This window comes from Entelurus aequoreus, linkage group LG14 (assembly GCF_033978785.1).
Source record: "Entelurus aequoreus isolate RoL-2023_Sb linkage group LG14, RoL_Eaeq_v1.1, whole genome shotgun sequence".
Classification (NCBI taxonomy): domain Eukaryota; kingdom Metazoa; phylum Chordata; class Actinopteri; order Syngnathiformes; family Syngnathidae; genus Entelurus; species Entelurus aequoreus.
In genome coordinates this window covers 47047871-47071607 of record NC_084744.1, presented here as the reverse complement: position 1 = coordinate 47071607, position 23737 = coordinate 47047871, and the positions used below count along the sequence as shown (strand labels likewise).

Here is a 23737-nt window from a genome sequence, read left to right as displayed (position 1 = left end):
TACAGCGTGTATATACAACAATGAAGGATGCTTTTGGATGTTTTTAGAGCGCTTCATGGGCAGAATAGAGTGAATTCCATTAGCTCCTTTGTTAGCTGACTTTTGCTAGCATTTATTTATGAGTTAGAATGCATAAAAAAGAAAAACCTATGTGTTCTTGTCTTGTATAAGGATTGTGAATGACAGGCACAATTCCAAAACAGAGCGTAGTTCCCCCTTTAAACGTTACATAAGCAGGCAGCACATTTTTTATACAAGAAGCATTGTTGCAACAGATCAAATCTTCTACCAAAAACACAAATAAACCAACTTTTAGTTTTACTTTTAGGAGGTACAGTTGGTTAGTTTCTATCATCAGATTTGCATCCCCCACTACCCTCTTCATCTTTCGAGATGGCGTCATCCAGGGGTGTCCAAACCTTTTCCACAGAGGGCCACATACATCAAATGAAATTGCTGGGGCGCGCTTTGTGCGTTAAATTTGCTCAAATCAATCCGATATAGGTCAATACAGTCGTCCCTCACCACTTCAAATATCGTGGCTTCACCGGATTGCAGATTTTTTTAGGACATAAAAAAGAATTCTACCATTTGGTCCTAAATTAAGCCTTTTCAAGCGTAAAATGGCAAAATAATCTAAAAAATATCAACACTAGAGTCGTATTGGCCACTAGATGAGACCAAACCAATCAGAGCGCACCTGTTCAGTATCATGGTCACTGATTGGCTCAGCCTCAGGCAGCATTACAACTATGTCCAGATGGCTCTTACTATGTAGAAAAACATACACTATATTGCCAAAAGTATTTCGCCACCCATCCAAATGATGAGAATCAGGTGTCCTAATCACTTGTGTATAAAACCAAGCACTTAGGAATGGAGACTGTTTCTACAAACATTTGTGAAAGAATGGGCCGTCCTCAGTGATTTCCAGCGTGGAACTGTCATAGGATGCCACCTGTGCAACAAATCCAGTCGTGAAATGTTCTCTCCCCTAAATATTCCAAAGTCAATTGTCGGCTTTATTATAAGAAAATTGAAGAGTTTGGGAACAACAGCAACCAAGCTGTAGGCCACGTAAACTGACAGAGAGGGGTCAGCGGATGCTGAAGCGCATAGTGCAAAGACTTTCTGCACAGTCAGTTGATACAGAGCTCCAAACTTCATGTGACCTTCCAGTTAGCCCACGTACAGTACGCAGAGAGCTTCATGGAATGGGTTTCCATGGCCGAGCAGCTGCATCTAAGCCATACATCATCAAGTCCAATGCAAAGCGTGGGATGCAGTGGTGTAAAGCATGTCGCCACTGGACTCTTGAGCAGTGGAGACGCCTTCTCTGGAGTGATGAATCACGCTTTTCCATCTGGCAATCTGATGAATGAGTCTGGGTTTGGAGAATCCCAGGAGAACGATACATTTTGGACTGCATTGTGCCGAGTGTAAAATTTGGTGGTGGAGGAATTATGGTGTGGGGTTGTTTTTCAGGAGTTGGGCTTGGCCCCTTAGTTCCAGTGAAAGGAACTTTAAATGCTCCAGGATACCAAAACATTTTGGACAATTCCATGCTCCCAACCTTGCAGGAACAGTTTGGAGCGGGCCCCTTCCTCTTCCAACATGACTGTGCACCAGTGCACAAAGCAAGGTCCATAAAGACATGGATGACAGAGTCTGGTGCGGATGAACTTGACTGGCCTGCACAGAGTCCTGACCTGAACCCCATAGAACGCCTTTGGGATGAATTAGAACGGAGACTGAGAGCCAGGCCTTCTCGGGCCAACATCAGTGTGTGACTTCACCAATGCGCTTTTGGAAGAATGGTGGAAAAATTCCTATAAACACACTCCGCAACCTTGTGGACAGCCTTCCCAGAAGAGTTGAAGCTGTAATAGCTGCAAAAGGCGGACCGACATCATATTGAAACCTATGGGTTAGGAATGGGATGGCACTTCAAGTTCATATTTTTGGCAATATAGTGTATTTATATTAAATATTTGATTTATAATTGTGGAAATTCATTTATTACGGTCATGTCTGGAACCGATTAACAGTAATAAATGAGGAACGACTGTAAATCTAATCACATCTATGCTTAATATAGCTCATTAATCATGATTTTAAAATACTTTGAATACGCAAAGGCATTAACAAACTTCAAAAATTCTTCTCCGAGCTGCATTTTGGACACCCCTGGTGTAATCAGTACACATCATCGTCATTCCCAGCCCGTGATCCATTCTTGCTCAAATCTTTTTTCATTTTTTTATTTATTTTATTTTTAACTAATGATGTGTCAGTAAGAGGTGGCACGGCAAAGACTACAAAGTTAAACTAAGCAGGAGGACCATCGTCGAGTTGGCTCCTTGTGTTGTTCTATTTCACTTTTTTTTCTCTTTCGATTCATTAAAAAAGAAACTTCAAAATGATCAAAATGATCAGTTAACAAGGCATACAAAATGTGGAAAAAAGAGGGGGGAGGGGGAAATGAAAAGATTGGACTGAGGTACCCTGAAGCCTGAGGTAGATCACAATACTGACATGCGCACTTGTTTACATCCTGCGGTGGTTCACTTGACTTATGGTTTTCTTTTATATTCATCTTCAGAAAATAAACACTTCCCTTCAAAATAATATGGCAGTGTGCCACTGAGGGCAAAAAAAAAAAAAAAAGAGGACTTTTGTTTTCTTTTCATATCAATAGTTCTCATCACAAAATAGAAAAAAAATAGATTCATAAATATTACTCTCTTTTTTTATATATCTATATATATATATATACACACACACACACACACACACACACACACTCACGCATACACACACGGAGGAAGGTAAGAGTGAAAGATGACAAAATAAGGCAACAACCTTGCGTGGAGTCTCCATTTGGAACCCAGCAAACTTGCACAACAGTCAGTCGGCCAGCTCAGCGAAAAACAGCGATTTCTTTATTTATTTTTATTTTTTTTAAATGGAGCTTGACAATCTCTGTGTCCGGCCTGTGCTGAGCAAGGCGAGGGCTGATTGTGTGTGTTGGGATTGCAAAAAAAGGCTGCGTATGGTACATTCACAGCTGTCACACCCTTTTTTTAGAGAGAGCTCCCTCTGACCGGGAGAGAGGGTTCAAACCCCGCAGCCCACCTTCACGTTTGCCTGAATGCACACCTGAAAACCACCCAGCGAAGCGTCGCCGTCCCACAACACCTTAAGGCGAGTGTGCACACGTTCCAATACACGCTTTCACCCCAAAAGCACTTCCTAAGCATGTATTTGCTAATGGAATAAGAAGCCAGGAAATAATAGATCCCTAAAATCTACATGTAAAATACTTGCCAGGCTGCGATAATTGGTATCAACTAGTGTTGTCCCGATACCAATATTTTGGTACAGGTGCCAAAATTATCTCGATACTTTTTGATACTTTTCTAAATATAGGGGACCACAAAAAATTGCATTATTGGCTTTATTTTAACAAAAAAATCTTACAGTACATTAAACATATGTTTCTTATTGCAAGTTTGTCCTTAAATAAAACAGTGAACATACAAGACAACTTGTCTTTTAGTAGTAAGTAAACAAACAAAGGCTCCTAATTTAGCTGCTGACATATGCAGTAACATATCGTGTCATTTATCTACCTATTATTTTGTCAACATTATTAAGAAAATTAATTATTAACATATTAACATTTACTGTTAATATCTGCTTACTTTGTCATTTAACATGTTCTATCTACACTTCTGTTAAAATGTAATAATCACTTATTCTTCTGTTGTTTGATACTTTACATTAGTTTTAGATGATACCACAAATTTGGGTATCAATCCGATACCAAATAGTTACAGGATCAAACTTTGGTCATATTCAAAGTCCTCATGTGTCCAGGGATGTATTTCCTGAGTTTATAAACATAATAGATTTTTATTTTTTAAACGTAAAAAGATTTTGTGATGCCAAATAATAGACGTAATAATAGTAGTATCGACTAGATACTTGGTATCATTACAGTGGATGTTAGGTGTAGATCCACCAATGCTGTTTGTTTACATTGTGACGCCGGTGAGCTACGGTGTGTAGTGAAGCATGTTTAGCTATTCCTCGTCCTGCAGGGATGATACTTGTAAGAAACTTACTTTATTTGTCGCCATGGAGACCAGGATTAGTGATTTAGAAGTAGATAAAACACTGCCGACTGGGGATGTCTTAAAGCACCTCTTTCTGAGGGCGTTTCAGTGTTATAACTTCACCTTTATCGTTAGTTTTTAAGCCAAAATGCATCCGTTCTCCCTTTTCTGTCTACACACTGTGTCTGCTTGTAAGTACTCTGTGATTGTGCGCTGCCGAACATGCTCCTCTGCTCGTAAAAAACAACAATGACACGACGTGTTTTGTTGGGAGTCCCAAGTGATTGATTAGGTAGCAGATGTATATTTACAAGGTAATTTTCAAGAAGGATACTTAAGAGAAACTACATCTTGTGAGATGAGGCATCGAATAGGTTCTACAAATTGTGAGTTCAAATATTAAAAATTTTTCACGTTTAATATGTTTTTTGCAATTTTTATTTTGACAGTACCACATAAGATATGTTTTAATTGCTGATGCGGGTTTATTGATGTTTAAATGCACCAGAAAATAACTCGTTTTGTACACTGTTGATGCGATTCAATGTCCAGTAGTGCGTAAATGTATTCCTGTGTAGTATTTCTCCAGCAATGGTCATGTGGTGACGTCAATGACGGTATTTTCAGAGGTAATCATAGAAGTCTGACATCCCCGAAGGCCTAGGTGGGAAACACACGGCCCGCCACTGCGTTATATAGAACATTGCGTTATACCGGAAATTTTTATTGAAGTGAGACACTTCAATAAAATCCCCCGAAGAGCAGAGAAACCTGCGAAACAGGCTTGTAGGGATGAAATAGCCTCTGTGTTTTTTCCTCACCTAACGTGTGTATATATATATATATATATATATATATATATATATATATATATATATATATATATATATATATATATATATATATATATATATATAAAATGGACATAGTGTCCCTTTACCTGCGCCCATGTTGTTTATACCGATTAATGTTAATTATGCGATGTCTTTAACAGTTAAAAATGTAAGAAAAAAAGTAATCTTGGGGTGTTTTTGTCAATTTATTCGACGAAAACAATTGCGTGACAATTGTCCATTAATAAGTAAAAAGTCGAGGGCGGTCACGGCATGTTCTTGCCGTCGATGCTGGTCAATTTTTTTAGGGCATCACGGCAAGTGACAAGGGCGGTCGCGGCACTTGCCGTGGTTAAATTCAAGCCCTGACACTATGTATAATATGCAAATATGACATATATGTTATATTTATATTGTGACTATGGTACATTTTCTGTCTACTTTATACCTTTTGTTTTCGCCCTCTTTTGTGCCCTTGTGTGCATTATCCTTTCCATCCTTATCCTTTAAATCCTTTGCAACTATGCTACTGTGAGGAACAATTTCCCTTGTGGATCAATAAAGTTTGTCCAAGTCTATTACATGTATGCAAGCATTCTAACCACAACCTGCGGGGGGCGCCACAAATGGCATCTATATTCAAGCGCGTCTTATTCCATTAGCGAATCCATAAAGCAGATGGTCACCATCCAGAGCGGAAGTGTTCCGACATCACACGGAAAAAGTCGGTAACACTTTAGTATGGGGAACACATATTCACCATTAATTAGTTGCTTATTAACATGCAAATTAGTAACATAATGGCTCTTAATTAGTCATTATTAAGTAATGCCTTATCCTGCATGGCCTTATTATACAACCAGTAAGCCGTTAACTAAGAGTCTTCCCTCAATAACGGGACGGCGTGGCGCAGGTTGGGAGAGTGGCCATGCCAGCAACTTGAGGGTTCCTGGTTCAATCCCTAGCCTTCAACCAACCACGTCACGTCTGTTGTGTCCTTGAGCAAGACACTTCACCCTTGCTCCTGATGGGTTGTGGTTAGGGCCTTGCATGGCAGCTCCCGCCATCAGTGTGTGAATGTGTGTGTGAATGAATGGGTGAATGTGGAAATACTGTCAAAGCACTTTGAGTACCTTGAAGGTAGAAAAGAGCTATACAAGTATAACCCATAACCTCAGAATTATTGCTTATTAGTAACCCTAACCCTAACCCTTATATGTTCCTCTTGTGTCCAAATAACTCTAAATTAAGTCTTTGTTACTTTAATAAGCAACTAATTAATGCAACAAAATTTCGTTCTTATCTGTACTGTAAAGTTCAAATTTGAATGACAATAAAAAGGAAGTCTAAGTCTAACCCTTATATGGTTCCCCTAGTGTCCAAATAACTCTAACTTAAGTTTGTTATTTTAAAGGCCTACTGAAACCCACTACTACCGACCACGGAGTCTGATGGTTCATAAATCAATGATGAAATCTTAACATTGCAACACATGCCAATACGGCCTGGTTAGATTAGTAAAGTGCAATTTTAAATTTCCTGCAAAATATTCTGCTGAAAATGTCTCGGTATGATGACGTTTGCACGTGACGTCACAGATTGTAGCGGACATATTGGGACACCATTGTGGCCAGCTAGTAAGTCGTCTGTTTTCATCGCAAAATTCCACAGTATTCTGGACATCTGTGTTGGTGAATCTTTTGCAATTTGTTTAATGAACAATGAAGACAGCAAAGAAGAAAGCTGTAGGTGGGATCGGTGTATTAGCGGCTAGCTACAGCAACACAACCAGGAGGACTTTGAGTTGGATAGCAGACGCGCTACCGTGAGTACGCAGCTTTGGCTTCCAAACATTTGATCGCTTGCCCGTACGTGCGTGCCGCTATGTGCATGTCACGTACGTAACTTTGGGGAAATATATGTGCTGTATGAACTTTACGGAGGTGAACGGTACTTTGGGCTGTGGGATTGAGTGTGTTGTGCGGGTGTTTGATTTGTATTGGTGGGTTATATGGACGGGAGGGGGAGGTGTTTGTTATGCGGATTAATTTGTGGCATATTAAATATAAGCCTGGTTGTGTTGTGGCTAATAGAGTATATATATGTCTTGTGTTTATTTACTGTTTTAGTCATTCCCAGCTGAATATCAGGTCCCACCCGCCTCTCACAGCATCTTCCCTATCTGAATCGCTTACACTGCCCTCTAATCCTTCACTCTCACTTTCCTCATCCTTGAATCTTTCATCCTCGCTCAAATTAATGGGGTAATCGTCGCTTTCTCGCTCCGAATCGCTCTCGCTGCTGCTGGCCATGATTGAAAACAATGTGCAGATGTGAGGAGCTCCACAACCTGTGACGTCACGCTACTTCCGGTACAGGCAAGGCTTTTTTATCAGCGACCAAAAGTTGCGAACTTTATCGTCGATGTTCTCTACTAAATCCTTTCAGCAAAAATATGGCAATATCGCGAAATGATCAAGTATGACACATAGAATGGGCCTGCTATCCCCGTTTAAATAAGAACATTTCATTTCAGTAGGCCTTTAATAAGCAACTAATTAATGGTGAATATGTTCCCCATACTAAAGTGTTACCGAAAAGTCTATTAGGTATTTCATCATTTCCGTTCCAATCATTTTAAAATATATCCTCCGGCGTCCTCTGCAGTGGACATTTTTACAATCATCCACCGCACTGCCTTTCAGGGGGGGGATGTATGATATATATATATGTAAATATATTTGTTTTTAAAATAGGTGGAACCCGTTGCACCACATTATCATAAAGACTGCATGCACTCAGGGGAAGTTTCATGCCTTTGAATATGTTCATCATCCTAGAAGCAAAATTGATGAGAGAGTGATCAGAAAGTGATGGCAGAAAAAAAAAAAAAGGTGAGAAGCATTTCTCTCACACACACACACACACACACACACGCACACGTACACACACACACACACACTGGTTACCAAGACCATTCATCGTGTGTTTCCAAATTTCCAAAATAGGGGAACTGCTTTTATATTTTTGCTTTTTGCAGATGTCAATATAGTCTTCTACCCTGTACTAATACTGCTAAGGCTAGTTCACCTCGCTCTTGTTCTAAGCACATACTAGTACAGTGTCATTCATGTTAGGTCTATGTTAATCCCACTTAAAGAGAACATTACGCAGGTGCTCGCTCCTCCTTTACCTTGCAATATCAGTATCCTCCTCTGTGTGCCGTGGCAGGGCTGGCAGTGCACACAATGCTCACAAGCCTTTGGCTCTCACTCGCGTTCTCCTCCTTAGTGAACTTCTTTGGTTTTTGTTCCCCCGGCACTGCTGCTGCTGCTGGTCTGCCCTGCAGGTCCCTCTTGGGCCGTGGCCTTAAGTCTGGGTAGAGGTCTCTGTCCATTCGGGAGGGGCTACATTCATTGGGTGGCGACCGCCGGCGCCGTCTTGGATTGTTGCGGTGACCCGGCGGCGCCTCGCTGGTGCTTCTGTTCCTGCTGTTTAACCTGCTGAATGATCTCCCGGATCTTCCTCTGTGCAGTCTGGAAGAGGAATAGAGAAATAGACACAAATATTTCTGCTTTTCTTTGTTTTTTAATGGCTTTTATGGGACTCAAAGAAGGAGCAACGTCAACAAGGGCTGTTTGGAAAAGAATGCATGTATACAAAAGACCAGGGGCCGTGTTTATCAAGCGCCATTTTACACTTAAGTCCTGAGAATTTGCGAAATTTAGTCCTACTCTCAAACTTAAGAATAAAAGCTATTTATCAACTTTCTTAAGTCTAAGAATCACTCCTACTCTCCACGATATTTGAGAGACCTTCAGAGGTGTCCTAAGTGGTTAGGAGTTGCCAGCGGGGGATGGCACTGAGGCGAGAGAGACGTGCGCGAACGTTCAGGGAGCGGAAGGATGTCCTGGCTTTGTTTGATGACGAGCAGCTGATCAAACGGTATCGTTTAGACAGAGCGGGTATTATTTTTGTCACAGATTTAATAAGGGGCGTCATCTCATCAGCAACATCACGCAGCAGAGCCACCCACACCAGTTTGAAATTAGTTGCCTAATTAATGAATTGGAAAGAAAAGGAAACGTTTATTTTTGATTCATTGCCAATATTGTTTGTTTGTTTTTTATTATGTTGTAGTTTATTGTCAAAATATACACTCCCATTGTCCACTTAAATATTTGTAAGATATTTCTTTATTCTTAGACAAGGGATTCCCTTCCGTGATTGGTCATTTCTATGGACACAGAAATGACTTCACCTAAAATTCCGTTTACGGCACATAGTAATGTCGTAATTCAGCTCTGAGTGTGACACTTAAGATTCAGTCCTACTGAAAGTGTGAGTAAGACACTTGATAACTAACTTTTAAGTGCAGCTTTCAGCGAACAATTTCTTTACTCATAAGTCAACTCTTAGCAGACTTCTTAGGAGTAATTCTAAGAAGCTTGATAAATACGGCCCCTGATCTACAAAAGGTTTGCGTGTATTAAAACCTGTGCAAACTTCATAGGTTACGCAAAGCTGATTTACTAAACTTGTGCACAGAAGATTGTGTTTTTTAAGCAAGCAAAATAGCGTTTTTTTTTATTAAATTAAAATGGAATAAATAAATAAAAAAACTAAACTGAAAAAACTTTTAAATTAAATTCCATATAACAATATTACAGCATAGCAATTTCTTGACAATTAGTACCGTAATTTCCGGACCATAGGGTGCACTGCAGATGAATGGTCTATTTTTGATCTTTTTTCATACAGTCGCAATCAAAAGTTTACATACACTTGTACAGAACATAATGTCATGGCTGTCTTGAGTTTCCAATCATTTCTACAACTCTGTATTTTTTTGTGATAGAGTGATTGGAGCACATACTTGTAGGTCACAAAAAAACATTCATGAAGTTTTTTTTTTTATGAATTTATTATGGGTCTACTGAAAATGTGAGCAAATCTGCTGGGTCAAAAGTATACATACAGTAATGTTAATATTTGGTTACATGTCCCTTGGCAAGTTTCACTGCAATAAGGCGCTTTTGGTAGCCATCCACTAATTGCGCTTGCATTTTACTTGAAGATATTACAAAGTCTTCAAGCCAGAAGTATATTAGAAAATATCCAGTAACAACCGTGTCCTCATCATTTTTATGACCACTAGGTGTCGCCAAAAAGCATAAATCTGTCACAGGGTTAGTATTTACATACCTACCATTGTTCTCTGACTAACTTTACCTGATCAAGCCTTTTCTAACATTCCACACTACCAAATGATACAATTATATACTTCAATTCATGCTGATATCATATCAGATTCATTAACTATAATGTGCAAAATTACGATTATTTTACGCACAATCGACAAGAAAAATCCACACTTTGTGTTTGTGCGTAGAACACGTTTTGGATCATGTTCAAATTTGGTGTGTGTAACGAAACTTGAGACAAATATGTATCTTACATCTATTTTCCCACATTTTGTTCCTCATTGTTCAAACGTCGTTTAAAATATCGGAACAAGATTGTTTTCTTGAACACCTTTTACGCTTCGATGTGAACAATTGGATACATTGTAGTCATCTACAATCGTCATTTTTGTTTTAAATGTGAGAATCTTTGCCGACACATTTAAGTCAGGAGGTGTTAGAGAGGGGGCGGGGTCAAAAGCATCGTAATGTACGATAATTATGTATCAAGGCTCCAATAACGATATTGAGAAAGTTGTATTGGGACATCCTTATTCATCACAAACAACAAAATGTAATAAATGAGTGGTAGAGGACACAAACGTTAGCATAATTAGCAATATGAGCTACAATGATAAATGATAAATGATAAATGGGTTATACTTGTTATTTGGACACAAGGGGAACATATAAGGGTTAGGGTTAGGGTTACTAATAAGCAATAATTCTGAGGTTATGGGTTATACTTGTATAGCTCTTTTCTACCTTCAAGGTACTCAAAGTGCTTTGACAGTATTTCCACATTTACCCATTCACACACACATTCACACACTGATGGCGGGAGCTGCCATGCAAGGCGCTAACCAGCAGCCATCAGAGGCAAAGGGTGAAGTGTCTTGCCCAAGGACACAACGGACGTGACTAGGAAGGTAGAAGGTGGGAATTGAACCCCAGTAACCAGCAACACTCCGATTGCTGGCACAGCCACTCTACCAACTTCGCCACGCCGTCCCTACAATGCTAACATTACATTCACATTTTCACATCACGCTCGGCTAAGTGTATATGTTGGGGGAAAAAACTACTAAATAAGGACGGACTGACTTGACAACATGGCAGAACTCCAGTCTTTATTTCAAGATGTGTAGCGAAGCCTGTTTTGAGTGGGGTGTTGCATTTTTCGTACCTGGCTGGCGAAGAAATGCCCACTGATCTTCACAAACACCTCATCGTTCTCGTCTGGAGTTTGGTCCCGCGGTACGATGACCTCAGCGCTTGTCAGGTTCTGAAGCTCATTCACCTGGAATGAACACAACAATCAGTTACTATTTGTCTGTCTTTATAATACCATCCGTCCACTTTCTACCGCTTGTCCCTCTCGGGGTCGCGAAGGGTGCTGGAGCCTATCCCAGCGGCACTCGGACACCCCGGACAAGTCGCCACCTCATCGCAGGGTTGACACATTCAGACAACATTCACACTCACATTCACACGCTAGTGCAATGGTCGGCAACCCAAGATGTTGAAAGAGCCATATTGGACCAAAAATACACACAAAAAATCGGTCTGGAGCCGCAGAAAATTAAGTCTTATATACAGGTAAGTCTTATAATGAAGGCAACACATGATGCAAGTGTCTATATTAGCCTACTATCAAAATGACTATGTGTCGCAGGCTGAGGCAAATCTTCATTGACAGAAATGTTGTACTTTAATTTTTATTCTACACATTTTTGCAACATTGGAAAACATTAGTAAAATGGAGGCTTCTCACAGGATGAGAGAACTTCTGGAAATGACTGGCTCAGAATGGCCAAAGGTATATATGTGTGTGTCCAGGTTAAAGGAAACGGCAGGCTGTCTTCTTCTAACAAATGTATTACAATCTTTACCAGCTGGGTAATGTTTGCTGTGGTCTGGAACAACATGGCACACAAACAACTATGAGAAATGCAGCCAATATTATATAACCTCCCTGCTTGGCACTCAGCATCAAGGGTTGGAATGGGGGGTTAAATCACCAAAATAATTTCCGAGCGCGGCCACTGCTGCTGCTCACTGCTCTCTCACCTCCCAAGGGGTGGAACAAGGAGATGGGTCAAATGCAGAGAGTAAATTTCACCACACCTAGTGTGTGTGACTATCAGTGGTACTTTAATTAATACAGTTAATGTCATGAGACTTGCATATATAAATTAAATACACAGAGAACATAAGTAAAGGAAATTAAACGAGCTCAAATGTGCCTACAAACGAGGTATAATGATGCAATATGTACATACAGCTAGCCTAAATAGCATGTTAGCATCGATTATCTTGCAGTCATAAGTCTAATTAGCACTACAGCAAATCAATAAAATCAACAAAGCTCACCTTTGTGCATTCACGCACAGCATAAAACGTTTGGTGGACAAATGAGACAAAGAAGGAGTGGCATAAAACACGTCTTTCTGTGGCGGCTCCGGAGAAAGTTGTAAATGTAAACAAAACTACGATGAATTCAAGGGTCGCTGAAATTAGTAGGACAAAACGGTGCTTGCCAAATACTCTCATCAGTGAAGCATGTTTAATATAAACAGTGGGATTTCTAACAATTAGGAAAGTTTGTGTCATGTTTGTTCTCCTACAGAAAATATATCAAAACAAAAAATATATATTTTTCTTCATCTTTTTCCATTTTCACACATCTTTGAAAGAGGTCCAGGGAGCCACTAGGGCGGCGCTTTAAGAGCCGGGGGTTGCTGACCCCCGTACTAGGGTCAATTTAGTGTTGCCAATCAACCTATCCCCAGGTGCATGTCTTTGGAGGTGGGAGGAAGCCGGAGTACCCGGAAAGAACCCACACAGTCACGGGGAGAACATGAAGACCCCGAACCCGGGGATCTAACCCAGGACCTGGGTATCGTGAGGCACAAGCAGTAACCGCTGCAGCGCCGCGCTGCCCTCTTTCTAATATATATTTCATATTTGTTTTATCTTTTTATGATCTCACCGTCTTGCCTCCTTTCCCAATGACCCTGCCGGCTGCACTTGAAGGAACCTTGATGTGTGTTTCGAGTTTGACTTCCTCTTTGGCCGTGAAGAAGTTCTCCTCTTTCAGCTTCCCAAAAATCCGACCTTGGGCCTGGAAGAAAGTTGAAGGTGAGGCGAGGACAGACTGTGAGGAGCAGAGACCAAGCCATGAATTTCACAACATTTTTACATGATAAAACATAAGAGATTGTAAGAGTTCTTACAAATGTAATTTTATTATACTATATATATATATTTTTTTTAAATGTATTTATTTTTTATTTTATTTTTTTTGTTTTTTTGACAAGATTGTGCTATTCACTTTTTATATGCTCACCAACCTGTGTACAATACTCACTTTTAATTGAATTATATGAAATTAAATGATAGACGTATAGCATTTTATTTACATACAATTTTGCATTAAAGTAACTGTTGTCAAAGTATTTCTGGTTCTGATAAATTAGTGATGTCAACGATTAGACAATTAGATTAACCAAAGGGTTGCTTCGGATTAAGTTTGATTAATCATAATTAAATAAACAATTGTCTATTTATGTTGTTTGAGGCAAAGAGACGGCAACAAAGAAAGTAATACACAGTACGTGCACTTTTTGTGTTTGTTGAAAAAGTACCGGTCCCGCACCCCCCCCCCCCTGTCGACGTTGCTGGTTTACGAGCAGAGGAGCATGTTCGGCAGTGCACAATCACAGAGTACTTACAAGCAGACACAGTGTGTAGACAGAAAAGGGAGAACGGACGCATTTTGGTTTAAAAACTAAAGATAAAGGTGAAGTTATAACACTGAAACACCCTCAGGAAGAGGTGCTTTAAGACATGGCTAGCTAGCTAGCGGCTAAAGTCCATCCGCAGTCTGCAGTGTTTTAGCTACTTCTAAATCACTAATCCTCGCCTCCATGGCGACAAATAAAGTACGTTTCGTACAAGTATCATCCTTGCAGGACGAGGAATAGCTAAACATGCTTCACTACACACCGTAGCTCACCGGCGTCAAAATGTAAACAAACGCCATTGGTGGATCTACACCTGACATCCACTGTAATGATACCAAGTACAGTAGCGTATCTAGTCGATACTACTATTATTACGTCGATATTTTTGGCATCACAACATATTTTTTTATTTTTTTTAAATGTATATTATGTTTATAAATTCAGGAACTATGTCCCTGGACACATGAGGACTTTGAAAATGACCAATGTATGATCCTGTATCGACTTGGTATCGGATTGATACTTAAATGTGTGGTATCATCCAAAACTAATGTAAAGTATCAAACAACAGAAGAATAAGTGATTATTACATTTTAACAGAAGTGTATATAGATAGAACATGTTTCAAGAGAAAGTAAGCAGATATTAACAGTAAATGAATAAGTAGATTAATAATTAATTTTCTACCACTTTCTACCAAAATAATAGGTAGATATATGACACAATATGTTACTGCATATGTCAGCAGACTAAATTAGGAGCCTTTGTTTGTTTACTTACTAATAAAAGACATGTCTAGTATGTTCACTATTTCATTTAAGGACAAACTTGCAATAAGAAACATATGTTTAATGTACCCTAAGCCAATAATGCAATTTTGTGTGGTCCCCTATATTTAAAAAAGTATCGAAATACATTTTGGTACTGGTACCAAAATATTGGTATTGGGACAACACTAGTGGGCACCATTAGTTGCACTAAGCAAATCAAGACAGAAGTCGATTTCTTGCCGTGTTCGCCGTAGCAGAGACTTACCATCAATGGCATCAATAATCTTTAACTTTAGTTCAGTAATGTCCTGTATCTTTGTTCCATACAACATGCAATGATAACAAGTAGAAATACACAATACAACAAATAATCAGTAGCCTTTGTAATACATTTTTAAATGGTATAAATATTTTATCCTGCACTTTCATGCCCTTCCCTACAGTATTTATAGGCGCTGGGAGGTCTTTATTTATGCATTTTAGGAACACAGATGAGCAATTTACATAGATATTGATTTATGACACATGCACAATCAAATTATATTCATTATAGCAGACCTGGGCAAATTAAGGCCCGGGGGCCGCATGCAGCCCGTTAAGCTTTTCAATCTAGCCCGCCAGACATTCCAAATAATTTTTTTAGATCTTTAAGATGGAAAACTGTAGCTGCCATAATGATGTGCAGTGATGTTTTCAAATTACCGTAGGTCTTGAACTATACAAAGTAGTGTTGTCCCGATACCAATATTTTGGTACCGGTACCAACATTATTTCGATATTTTTCGGTACTTTTATAAATAAAGTGGACCACAAAAAATTGCCTTATTGGCTTTATTTCAACAAAAAATCTTAGGGTACATTAAACACATGTTTATTATTGCAATTTTGTCCTTAAATAAAATAGTGAACATACTAGACAACTTATCTTCTATTAGTAAGTAAGCAAACAAAGGCTCCTAATTTAGCTGCTGGCGTATGCAGTAACATATTGTGTCATTTATCTACCTATTATTTAGTCAACATTATTAAGGACAAGTGATAGAAAAATAATTATTAATCTACTTGTTCATTTACTGTTAATATCTGCTTACTTTCTCTTTTAACATGTTCTATCTACTCTTCTGTTAAAATGTAATAATAATTTATTCTTCTGTTGTTTGGATGCTTTACATTAGTTTTGGATGATACCACACATTTGGGTATCAATCCGATACCAAGTAGTTACAGGATCATACATTGGTCATATTTAAAGTCAGGGACATATTTCTTGAGTTTATAAACATAATATGAATTTTTTTTAAATAAAGTCTGATGCCAAAAAATATCGACGTAATCATGGTAGTATTGACTAGATACGCTACTGTACTTGGTATCATTGTTAGGTGTAGATCTATGTTAGGTGGAGTCTGGTACTTTTCAGAGGCAGTATGGTACCGAATATGATTCATTAGTATCGCTGTACTATACTAATACTGGTATACCGTACAACCCTAATACAAAGTATTTCAATGGTTGGAATCTGCGTTTTTGCATGATTTACTAGTTACTATGGTAATATAATTAGTTACTATGGTAATCTAAGACGAGGCACCAAGCAGTGTGGGTGGGGAGCGTTTCCACAGAGTGTTTCCAGAACAGCCAGCCTGAAAAGCGGGTGTCAGGAACAAACGCGGAAGGAGATTTTTACAACATAGTTCTAAAGCTTAGTGATATATCTTTTTTTGTTTTGTTTTACCCTTTGCGTTCATATTTCGCTGTATTTGTTGCATTTTGGTTGCGTTTCGCTTGATTGTAAAGTATTACGATGGAGAGGGGGGTGTGATGTTCATATGTTGTCAATATTCAGTGTTTTATCGTTCATAGTTAATATTGTAAAATATTTATTTTCATGTACATTCTGGGTGTCTCATTCAGTAAAAAAAAAGTAAAATCCCATTCCGTTTTTTAAGGCGGTATGTCATAACGTTTTTAGCATTAAATCAGACATTATTGTGAGGTTTTGTACCGTATTTTTCAGAGTATAAGTCGCACCGGAGTATAAGTCGCACCTGCCGAAAAATGCATAATAAAAAAGGGAAAAAACATATATAAGTCGCACTGGAGTATAAGACGCATTTTTTGGGGAAATTATTTGATAAAACCCAACACCAAGAATAGACATTTGAAAGGCAATTTAAAATAAATAAAGAATAGTGAACAACAGGCTGAATAAGTGTACATTATATGAGGCATAAATAACCAACTGAGAACGTGCCTGGTATGTTAACGTAACATATTATGGTAAGAGTCATTCAAATAACTATAACATATAGAACATGCTATACGTTTACCAAACAATCTGTCACTCCTAATCGCTTATCAGTGGCCTAGTGGTTAGAGTGTCCGCCCTGAGATCGGTAGGTCGTGAGTTCAAACCCCGGCAGAGTCATACCAAAGACTATAAAAGTGGGACCCATTACCTCCCTGCTTGGCACTCAGCATCAAGGGTTGGAATTGGGAGTTAAATAACCAAAATGATTCCTGGGCGCGGCCACCGCTGCTCCTCACTGCTCCCCTCATGGGTCAAATGCAGAAGATAATTTCACCACACCTAGTGTGTGTCTGACAATCATTGGTACTTTAACTTTTACATTTATAACCTGCTACCCAAGAATGTACAACAATTCTTCTCAACAAAAGAGGAGAAATATTAGAGAAATATATTAGAGAAAAATCTAATTTAAAACATTTGTATGCTCGTACAACACTTAAAACCTTTAGTATATCAGTATGTAGAATTAAATTATGGAACGGATTAACCAAAGAAATCAAACAAAGCACCAATATGATTCAGTTTAAGAGACTGTTCAAACTACAAGTGTTCACAAAGTACACAGAACAATAATTATGATAAACATCGTATACCCTTTTTTTTTTTCTTTTTTTATTGAGACAAAGATTATATATGTATTTAATATTTGTTTGCATACTTTGGTATATTATTTATTTATTATTTCTTTGTTCACTGTTCTGTTACAGAGAACAAGGAAATTGGATAAAATTGCTATGGTATGAAAAGGGGTAGGATTAAATAAGCTCTGCTTCTTCCTACTCCTTTTCGGACGTGCTGTAACGAAACAACTGGAAATGTGTGATACATTACATTGTATCGTATGCATGTTCGAAATAAACTGAAACTGAACTGAACTAAATCCCATGAAATCTTATACGTCTAGTCTCTTACGTGAATGAGCCAGATAATATTATTTGATATTTTACGGTAATGTGGTAATAATTTCACACATAAGTCGCTCCTGAGTATAAGTCGCACCCCCGGCCAAACTAGGAAAAAAACTGCGACTTATAGTCCGAAAAATACGGTATTAGTGTTCCTAAACATAGGTATACAGGCCCTCAGACACTTTTTTTTCTCTAAATTTGGTCCGCCGAGTCCAAATAATTGCCCCGGCCTGCATTATAGGGTTCTTTTATGAACATGCTTAGTGGTATTTTCACCTTAAACTGAGCCTCTGGGGTTCCAGTAATGATCACCATCCTCTCAGTCACATCCGGGCTCTCGGCCGGAGCGATCTGCAAACAAATCGGGAGAAGATTTTACCAGATAGCCGACTGACTTTCCTTGCTCTAATGTTCACTGCACGGACATTCAACTCGACTAAATGTTGTTGTTTTCCTCTGACGCACCTTGATGGAGGCTCCAGCGAAGTGGGCGAGCTGCTTGATGTGCTGGCCCTTCTTGCCTATAAGAGCTCCCACCGCCTGAGTTGGAATAAAGAGGTAGACGACCTCCTGCTCTGGAGCCTGTCAGACGAAGAGAGCTTGAAAGTGAACACATTTTCCCTTTATCTTCTTTGTGAAGCAAAGATGACATAGAAAAAAACAACTGAATTGAACTGAACATCACACTTGAACTGAGAAGTGGGAAAAAAAACTACGGACTGCTGTCAAAACGCCACAGAAATAAGGTGAAAGAGCTTTCGGCCTCGAGTTTGACAGTGCAGCCTTTTTCAAGGAATCCACATTATTCGTACTGAACTGACTTTGTTACTTTGATAAACAGACTTTTCTTTTAAAAATGCTTTCTTTTGAAAGCTGCTATTCTCCGATAAACTAGCGTCCACTGCAGTGGACATCTGTGGTTTGCATCACAGGGCTGGTTTTTCCCCCCGAGATGTGTAAAAAAAATTGTTAAAGTTAAAGTACCAATGATTGTAACACACACACTAGGTGTGGTGAGATTACCCTCTGCATTTGACTCATCACCCTCACCCCCTGGGAGGTGAGGGGAGCAGTGAGCAGCAGCGGTGGCCGCATCTGGGAATCATTTTTGTTGATTTAACCCCCAATTCCAACCCTTGATGCTGAGTGCCAAGCAGGGAGGTAATGGCTCCCATTTTTATAGTCTTTGGTATGACTCGGCCGGGGTTTGAACTCACGACCTACCGATCTCAGGGCGGACACTCTAACCACTCTGGAGTGCATTTTTCACGCAGAGATGAGGACACAACTAACCCAGACCCACTGGGTTAATGAGTTAAAATCGAGCGCTCCTTTTTTTTCCTGCTCGCCCGTCGTAAACTTCCCCTATTGTAAACAAACACGGCGTCGATCCCGTGCAACTACTTCACCGTTTCAAAAAAAGACCCTTCACATGGTATTTGCAACCAAACGGTCCGCAAACACCGCGTGAGGAGGAGAAAATAAACATCGCGCTTCAACACATCGAACTTTATCAGCCACCTGAAACACCAGCAAAGACGCCGGCTGCTCAAGAAGCTACCCCACAAACTATGGTAAAATCAACATTAAAAATGAAAAGTTATAATTAAGGTAATTAGTTATCAGTATGGGCAGGGGTCCCCAAACTTTTTGACTCGGGGGACGCATTGGGTTAAAAAAAATTGGCCGGGGGCCGGGCTGTATATGTATATATATATATATATATATATATATATATATATATATATATATACACATTGTTTTTATATTTCAGCGAGTTAATCCGTTTTGTCATTTAACATCAATTAACATTGATGTTCATCAACATTTAACATTGTCACGTTTTCGATGGGAAATTTCATTTTTAGACAATATGATTTGCCTGAGCGGCTAGGAGACACCGAGAGTAACAAGCGGTATAAAATGGATTAGAAAGGAAAGATAACATTTTTTAAAAATTAAAAAATTAAAACACTTTTTTTTTTTAACTTGGGACTTCCCGTGGGCCGGATTTTGGATGCTGGGGGGCCGGATCCGGCCCACAGGCCGTAGTTTGGGGACCCCTGATTATGGGTCTTGGAAAGGAAGAAGTTATCTGAAGAAAAATCATCGCGCATTTTAAGCTTTAAGGGTCAACATTTCAACTTGCTCTTGTTACTTGACACCCATTTGCTCTTGTATTCCACTTTTTATGTGGTTTTTTTTTTTGGTAGAATTCAGAATATACTGAATATCATATAGAGAAAAAATATATTCTGGTACCACTTTAGTATGGGGAACATATTCAACATTAATTAGTTGCTTATTAACATGCAAATTAGTAACATATTGCTCTTAATTAGTCATTATTAAGTACTTATTAATGCCTTATTATGCATGGCCTTATTATACAACCAGTAAGCCATGAACTAAGAGTCTTCCCTCAATAACCTCAGAATGATTGCTTATTAGAAACCCTAACCCTAACCCTTATATGTTCCCCTGGTGTCCAAATAACTCTAAATTAAGTCTTTGTTAAAAGTGCAACCTATACTCTATATTGTCTATTTGCAGGGCAAATTCAAGTACGGTAATTCAATCAAGTTGTGAAGCATATGAGCTGACATTAAGGTGATTGTCTCCATCGAGAGGAAAGGAATGGTTTGAGCAAACATACTTGGTAAGTTTTCAGGTCTGGCGGTGCAAGTTTGTGTATTTGCGTACTTGCGGTTTTATTGAGTGGCTTTAATGAGCCGGAGCTTAACTCTGGGCTGGAACTCTCGATCCAGACATATTTGTGGTGTTCTGGTGGTGATGCTCCGATGGTGCGGAGGGACACTTTTTGGATTTCTTTGGCTACCCCTAACCACTCCTTTTAAATCTCTCTATTTTTCTCTAAGTGGATTAAAGGAGTTAAGAAGCTTTATCCTTGTAAAAAAAAAAAAACGGACAAGTTTTAAAGTGCTCTGACTTTTGGGTACAATGTTCAGTGAAACATAACATAACAAACGATTGATTGACATCTGAAAAAGTACTGTCGCAATTCCATCAACCCTGGGGGGCTGGAGCCTATCCCAGCTGCACTCGGGCGGAAGTCGGGGTACACCCTGGACAAGTCGCCACCTCATCGCAGGGCCAACACAGATTAAAGTTAAAAAAAAGTTTAAAGTACCAATGATTGTCACACACACACACACACTAGGTGTGGTGAAATGTGTCCTCTGCATTTGACCCATTCCCTTGATCACCCCCTGGGATGTGAGGGGAGCAGTGAGCAGTAGCAGTGGTCGCGCCCGGGAATCATTTTTGGTTAATTAACCCCCAATTCCAACCCTTGATGCTGAGTGCCAAGCAGGGAGGTAATGGGTCCCATTTTTATAGTCTTTGGTATGACTCGGCCGGGGTTTGAACTCACGACCTACCGATCTCAGGGCGGTGATATGATGATAGTATATATGATAGTATATATCTGTATCATGAATCAATTTAAGTGGACCCCGACTTAAACAAGTTGAAAAACTTATTCAGGAGTTACCATTTAGTGGTCAATTGTACGGAATATGTACTTCACTGTGCAACCTACTAATAAAAGTCTCAATCCGTCAATCAATCAAAAGGACACTCTAACCCAGGGGTCCCCAAACTACGGCCCGCGGGCCGGAACCGGCCCCCCAGCATCCAAAATCCGGCCCACAGGAAGTCCCAAGTTAAAAAAAAAAATTAGAATTTAATTTTTAATTTTTTAAATTTATTTTAAATTTTTATTTTAGATTTTTTCTAATCCATTTTCTACCGTTTGTTACTCTTGGTGTCTCCTAGCCGCTCAGGCAAATCATATTGTCTAAAAATAAATGTTCCCATCAATAATGTGACAATGTTAAATGTTGATGAACATCAATGTTAATTGATGACAAATGACAAAACGGCTTAACTCGCTGGAATATAAAGACAATGTGTATATATATATATATATATATATATATATATATATATATATATATATATATATATATATATATATATATATATATATATATATATATATACAGCCTGGCCCCGGGCCAAATTTTTTTAACCCAATGCGGCCCCAAAGTCAAAAAGTTTGGGGACCCCTGCTCTAACCAGAAAGCAGAAAGCAGGTAGCAGGTAGACCGACCACAAAAACTACAGAGTATTAAAAGGAACCTATGATTGTTTTAATTTACCCTGGAGTCATATAATTTGGTGTGTGACAGCTGTTAACTGTTAGTGGGCTAACGTTAGCATGCTAACCCTAAAGTGCTAACTTTTTTTAGCTATTTGTACTATTTTTTTTTTTTTCTTTCTGTAATTCCCCAGCCATACACCTTAGAGTCATATAACTTGGTATGTGACACATGCTAACTATTATTATGGTCTTGTTAGCTTACTAGAATGCTAACATTAGCGTGCTAACTTTTTGAGCTAGTTTTACTACCGTTTACCCCAGAGTCATATTACTTGGTATGTGATAGCTGTTAACCGCTACTGTGCTAACGTTAGCATGTTAGCACGCTAACAATAAAGTGCTAACTTTTTTTTCTAACTTTACACTTTGTTTCTCTAATTACGCAGCCATACACCTTACAGTCATATACCTTAGTATTTGAAACATGCTAACTGTATGCTTGTTTATGTTAGCATGTTAGCATGCCAACATCAAAGTGCTAGCTTTTTTGAGCTAATTTTGCAACCGTTTACCTTACAGTCATATAACTTGGTGTGTCACACTTGTTAACTGCTAGCATTCTTATGTTAGCATGCTAACCCTAAAGTGCTAACTTTTTTAGCTAGGTCAAAAGTATACATACAGCAAAGTGAATACTTGGTTACATGTCCCTTGGCAAGTTCCACTGCAATAAGGCGCTTTTGGTAGCCATCCACAAGCTTCTGGCAAGTTTCTAGTTTAATTTTTGACCACTCTTCTTGACAAAATTGGTGCAGTTCAACTAAATTTGTTGGTTTTCTGACATTGTCCAGGACTGACAACATAACTTTTTTCCAGAATGTCTTATCTTTGTCCTTGTGATGTCAGATGAAACAAAAATTGAGCTGTTTGGCCACAATACACAGCAATATGTTTGGAGGAGAAAAGGTGAGGCCTTTAATCCCAGGAACAGCATCCCTACCTTCAAGCATGGCGGTGGTAGTATTATGCTCTGGGCCTGTTTTGCTGCCAATGAAACTGGTGCTTTACAGAGAGTAAATGGGACAATGAAAAAGGAGGATTACCTCCAAATTCTTCAGGACAACCTGGGCACAGTTGGGTGTTCTAACAGGACAATGACCCCAAACACACGTCAAAAGTGGTAAAGTAATGGCTACACCAGGCTAGAATTAAGGTTTTAGAATGGCCTTCCCAAAGTCCTGACTTAAACATGTGGACAATGCTGAAGAAACAAGTCCATGTCAGAAAACCAACACATTTAGCTGAACTGCACCAAGTGTGTCAAGAGGAGTGGTCAAAAATTCAACCAGAAGCTTGTGGGTGGCTACCAAAAGCACCTTATTGCAGTGAAACTTGCCAAGGGACATGTAACCAAATATTAACATTGCTGTATTATTTTTTTCCCAGCAGATTTGCTCACATTTTCAGTAGACCCATAATAAATTCATAAAAGAACCAAACTTCATGAATATTTTTTGTGACCAACAAGTATGTGCTCCAATCACTCTATCACAAAAAAATAAGAGTTGTAGAAATTATTGGAAACTCAAGACAGCCACGACATTATGTTCTTTACAAGTGTATGTCAACTCTTGACCACGACTATATACATTTTTCAAGTTTGAAACATTTTAGATTTTTAGAAAAATAAAACATAATTTTACCAGAATAAAGTTGTAATAATACAATAAAAATATTGATAT

General features: G+C 38.9%; 1 protein-coding gene across 1 annotated transcript in view; it reads right to left on the bottom strand.

Annotated features, from left to right (window-relative positions):
• Window positions 1–5067: 5067 nt before the first annotated feature.
• The window catches only part of igf2bp2a (insulin-like growth factor 2 mRNA binding protein 2a), a 137321-nt gene continuing 118651 nt past the window's right edge, over window positions 5068–23737 (bottom strand). The window contains exons 11-15 of the mRNA XM_062070024.1: window positions 18335–18451; window positions 18146–18220; window positions 13127–13258; window positions 11321–11434; window positions 5068–8487 (exon numbers count right to left, since the gene is read on the bottom strand). Coding sequence (XP_061926008.1) covers window positions 8365–8487; window positions 11321–11434; window positions 13127–13258; window positions 18146–18220; window positions 18335–18451 — 561 coding nt within the window. The 3' untranslated portion in view covers window positions 5068–8364. The remainder of the gene's footprint in view (window positions 8488–11320; window positions 11435–13126; window positions 13259–18145; window positions 18221–18334; window positions 18452–23737) is intronic.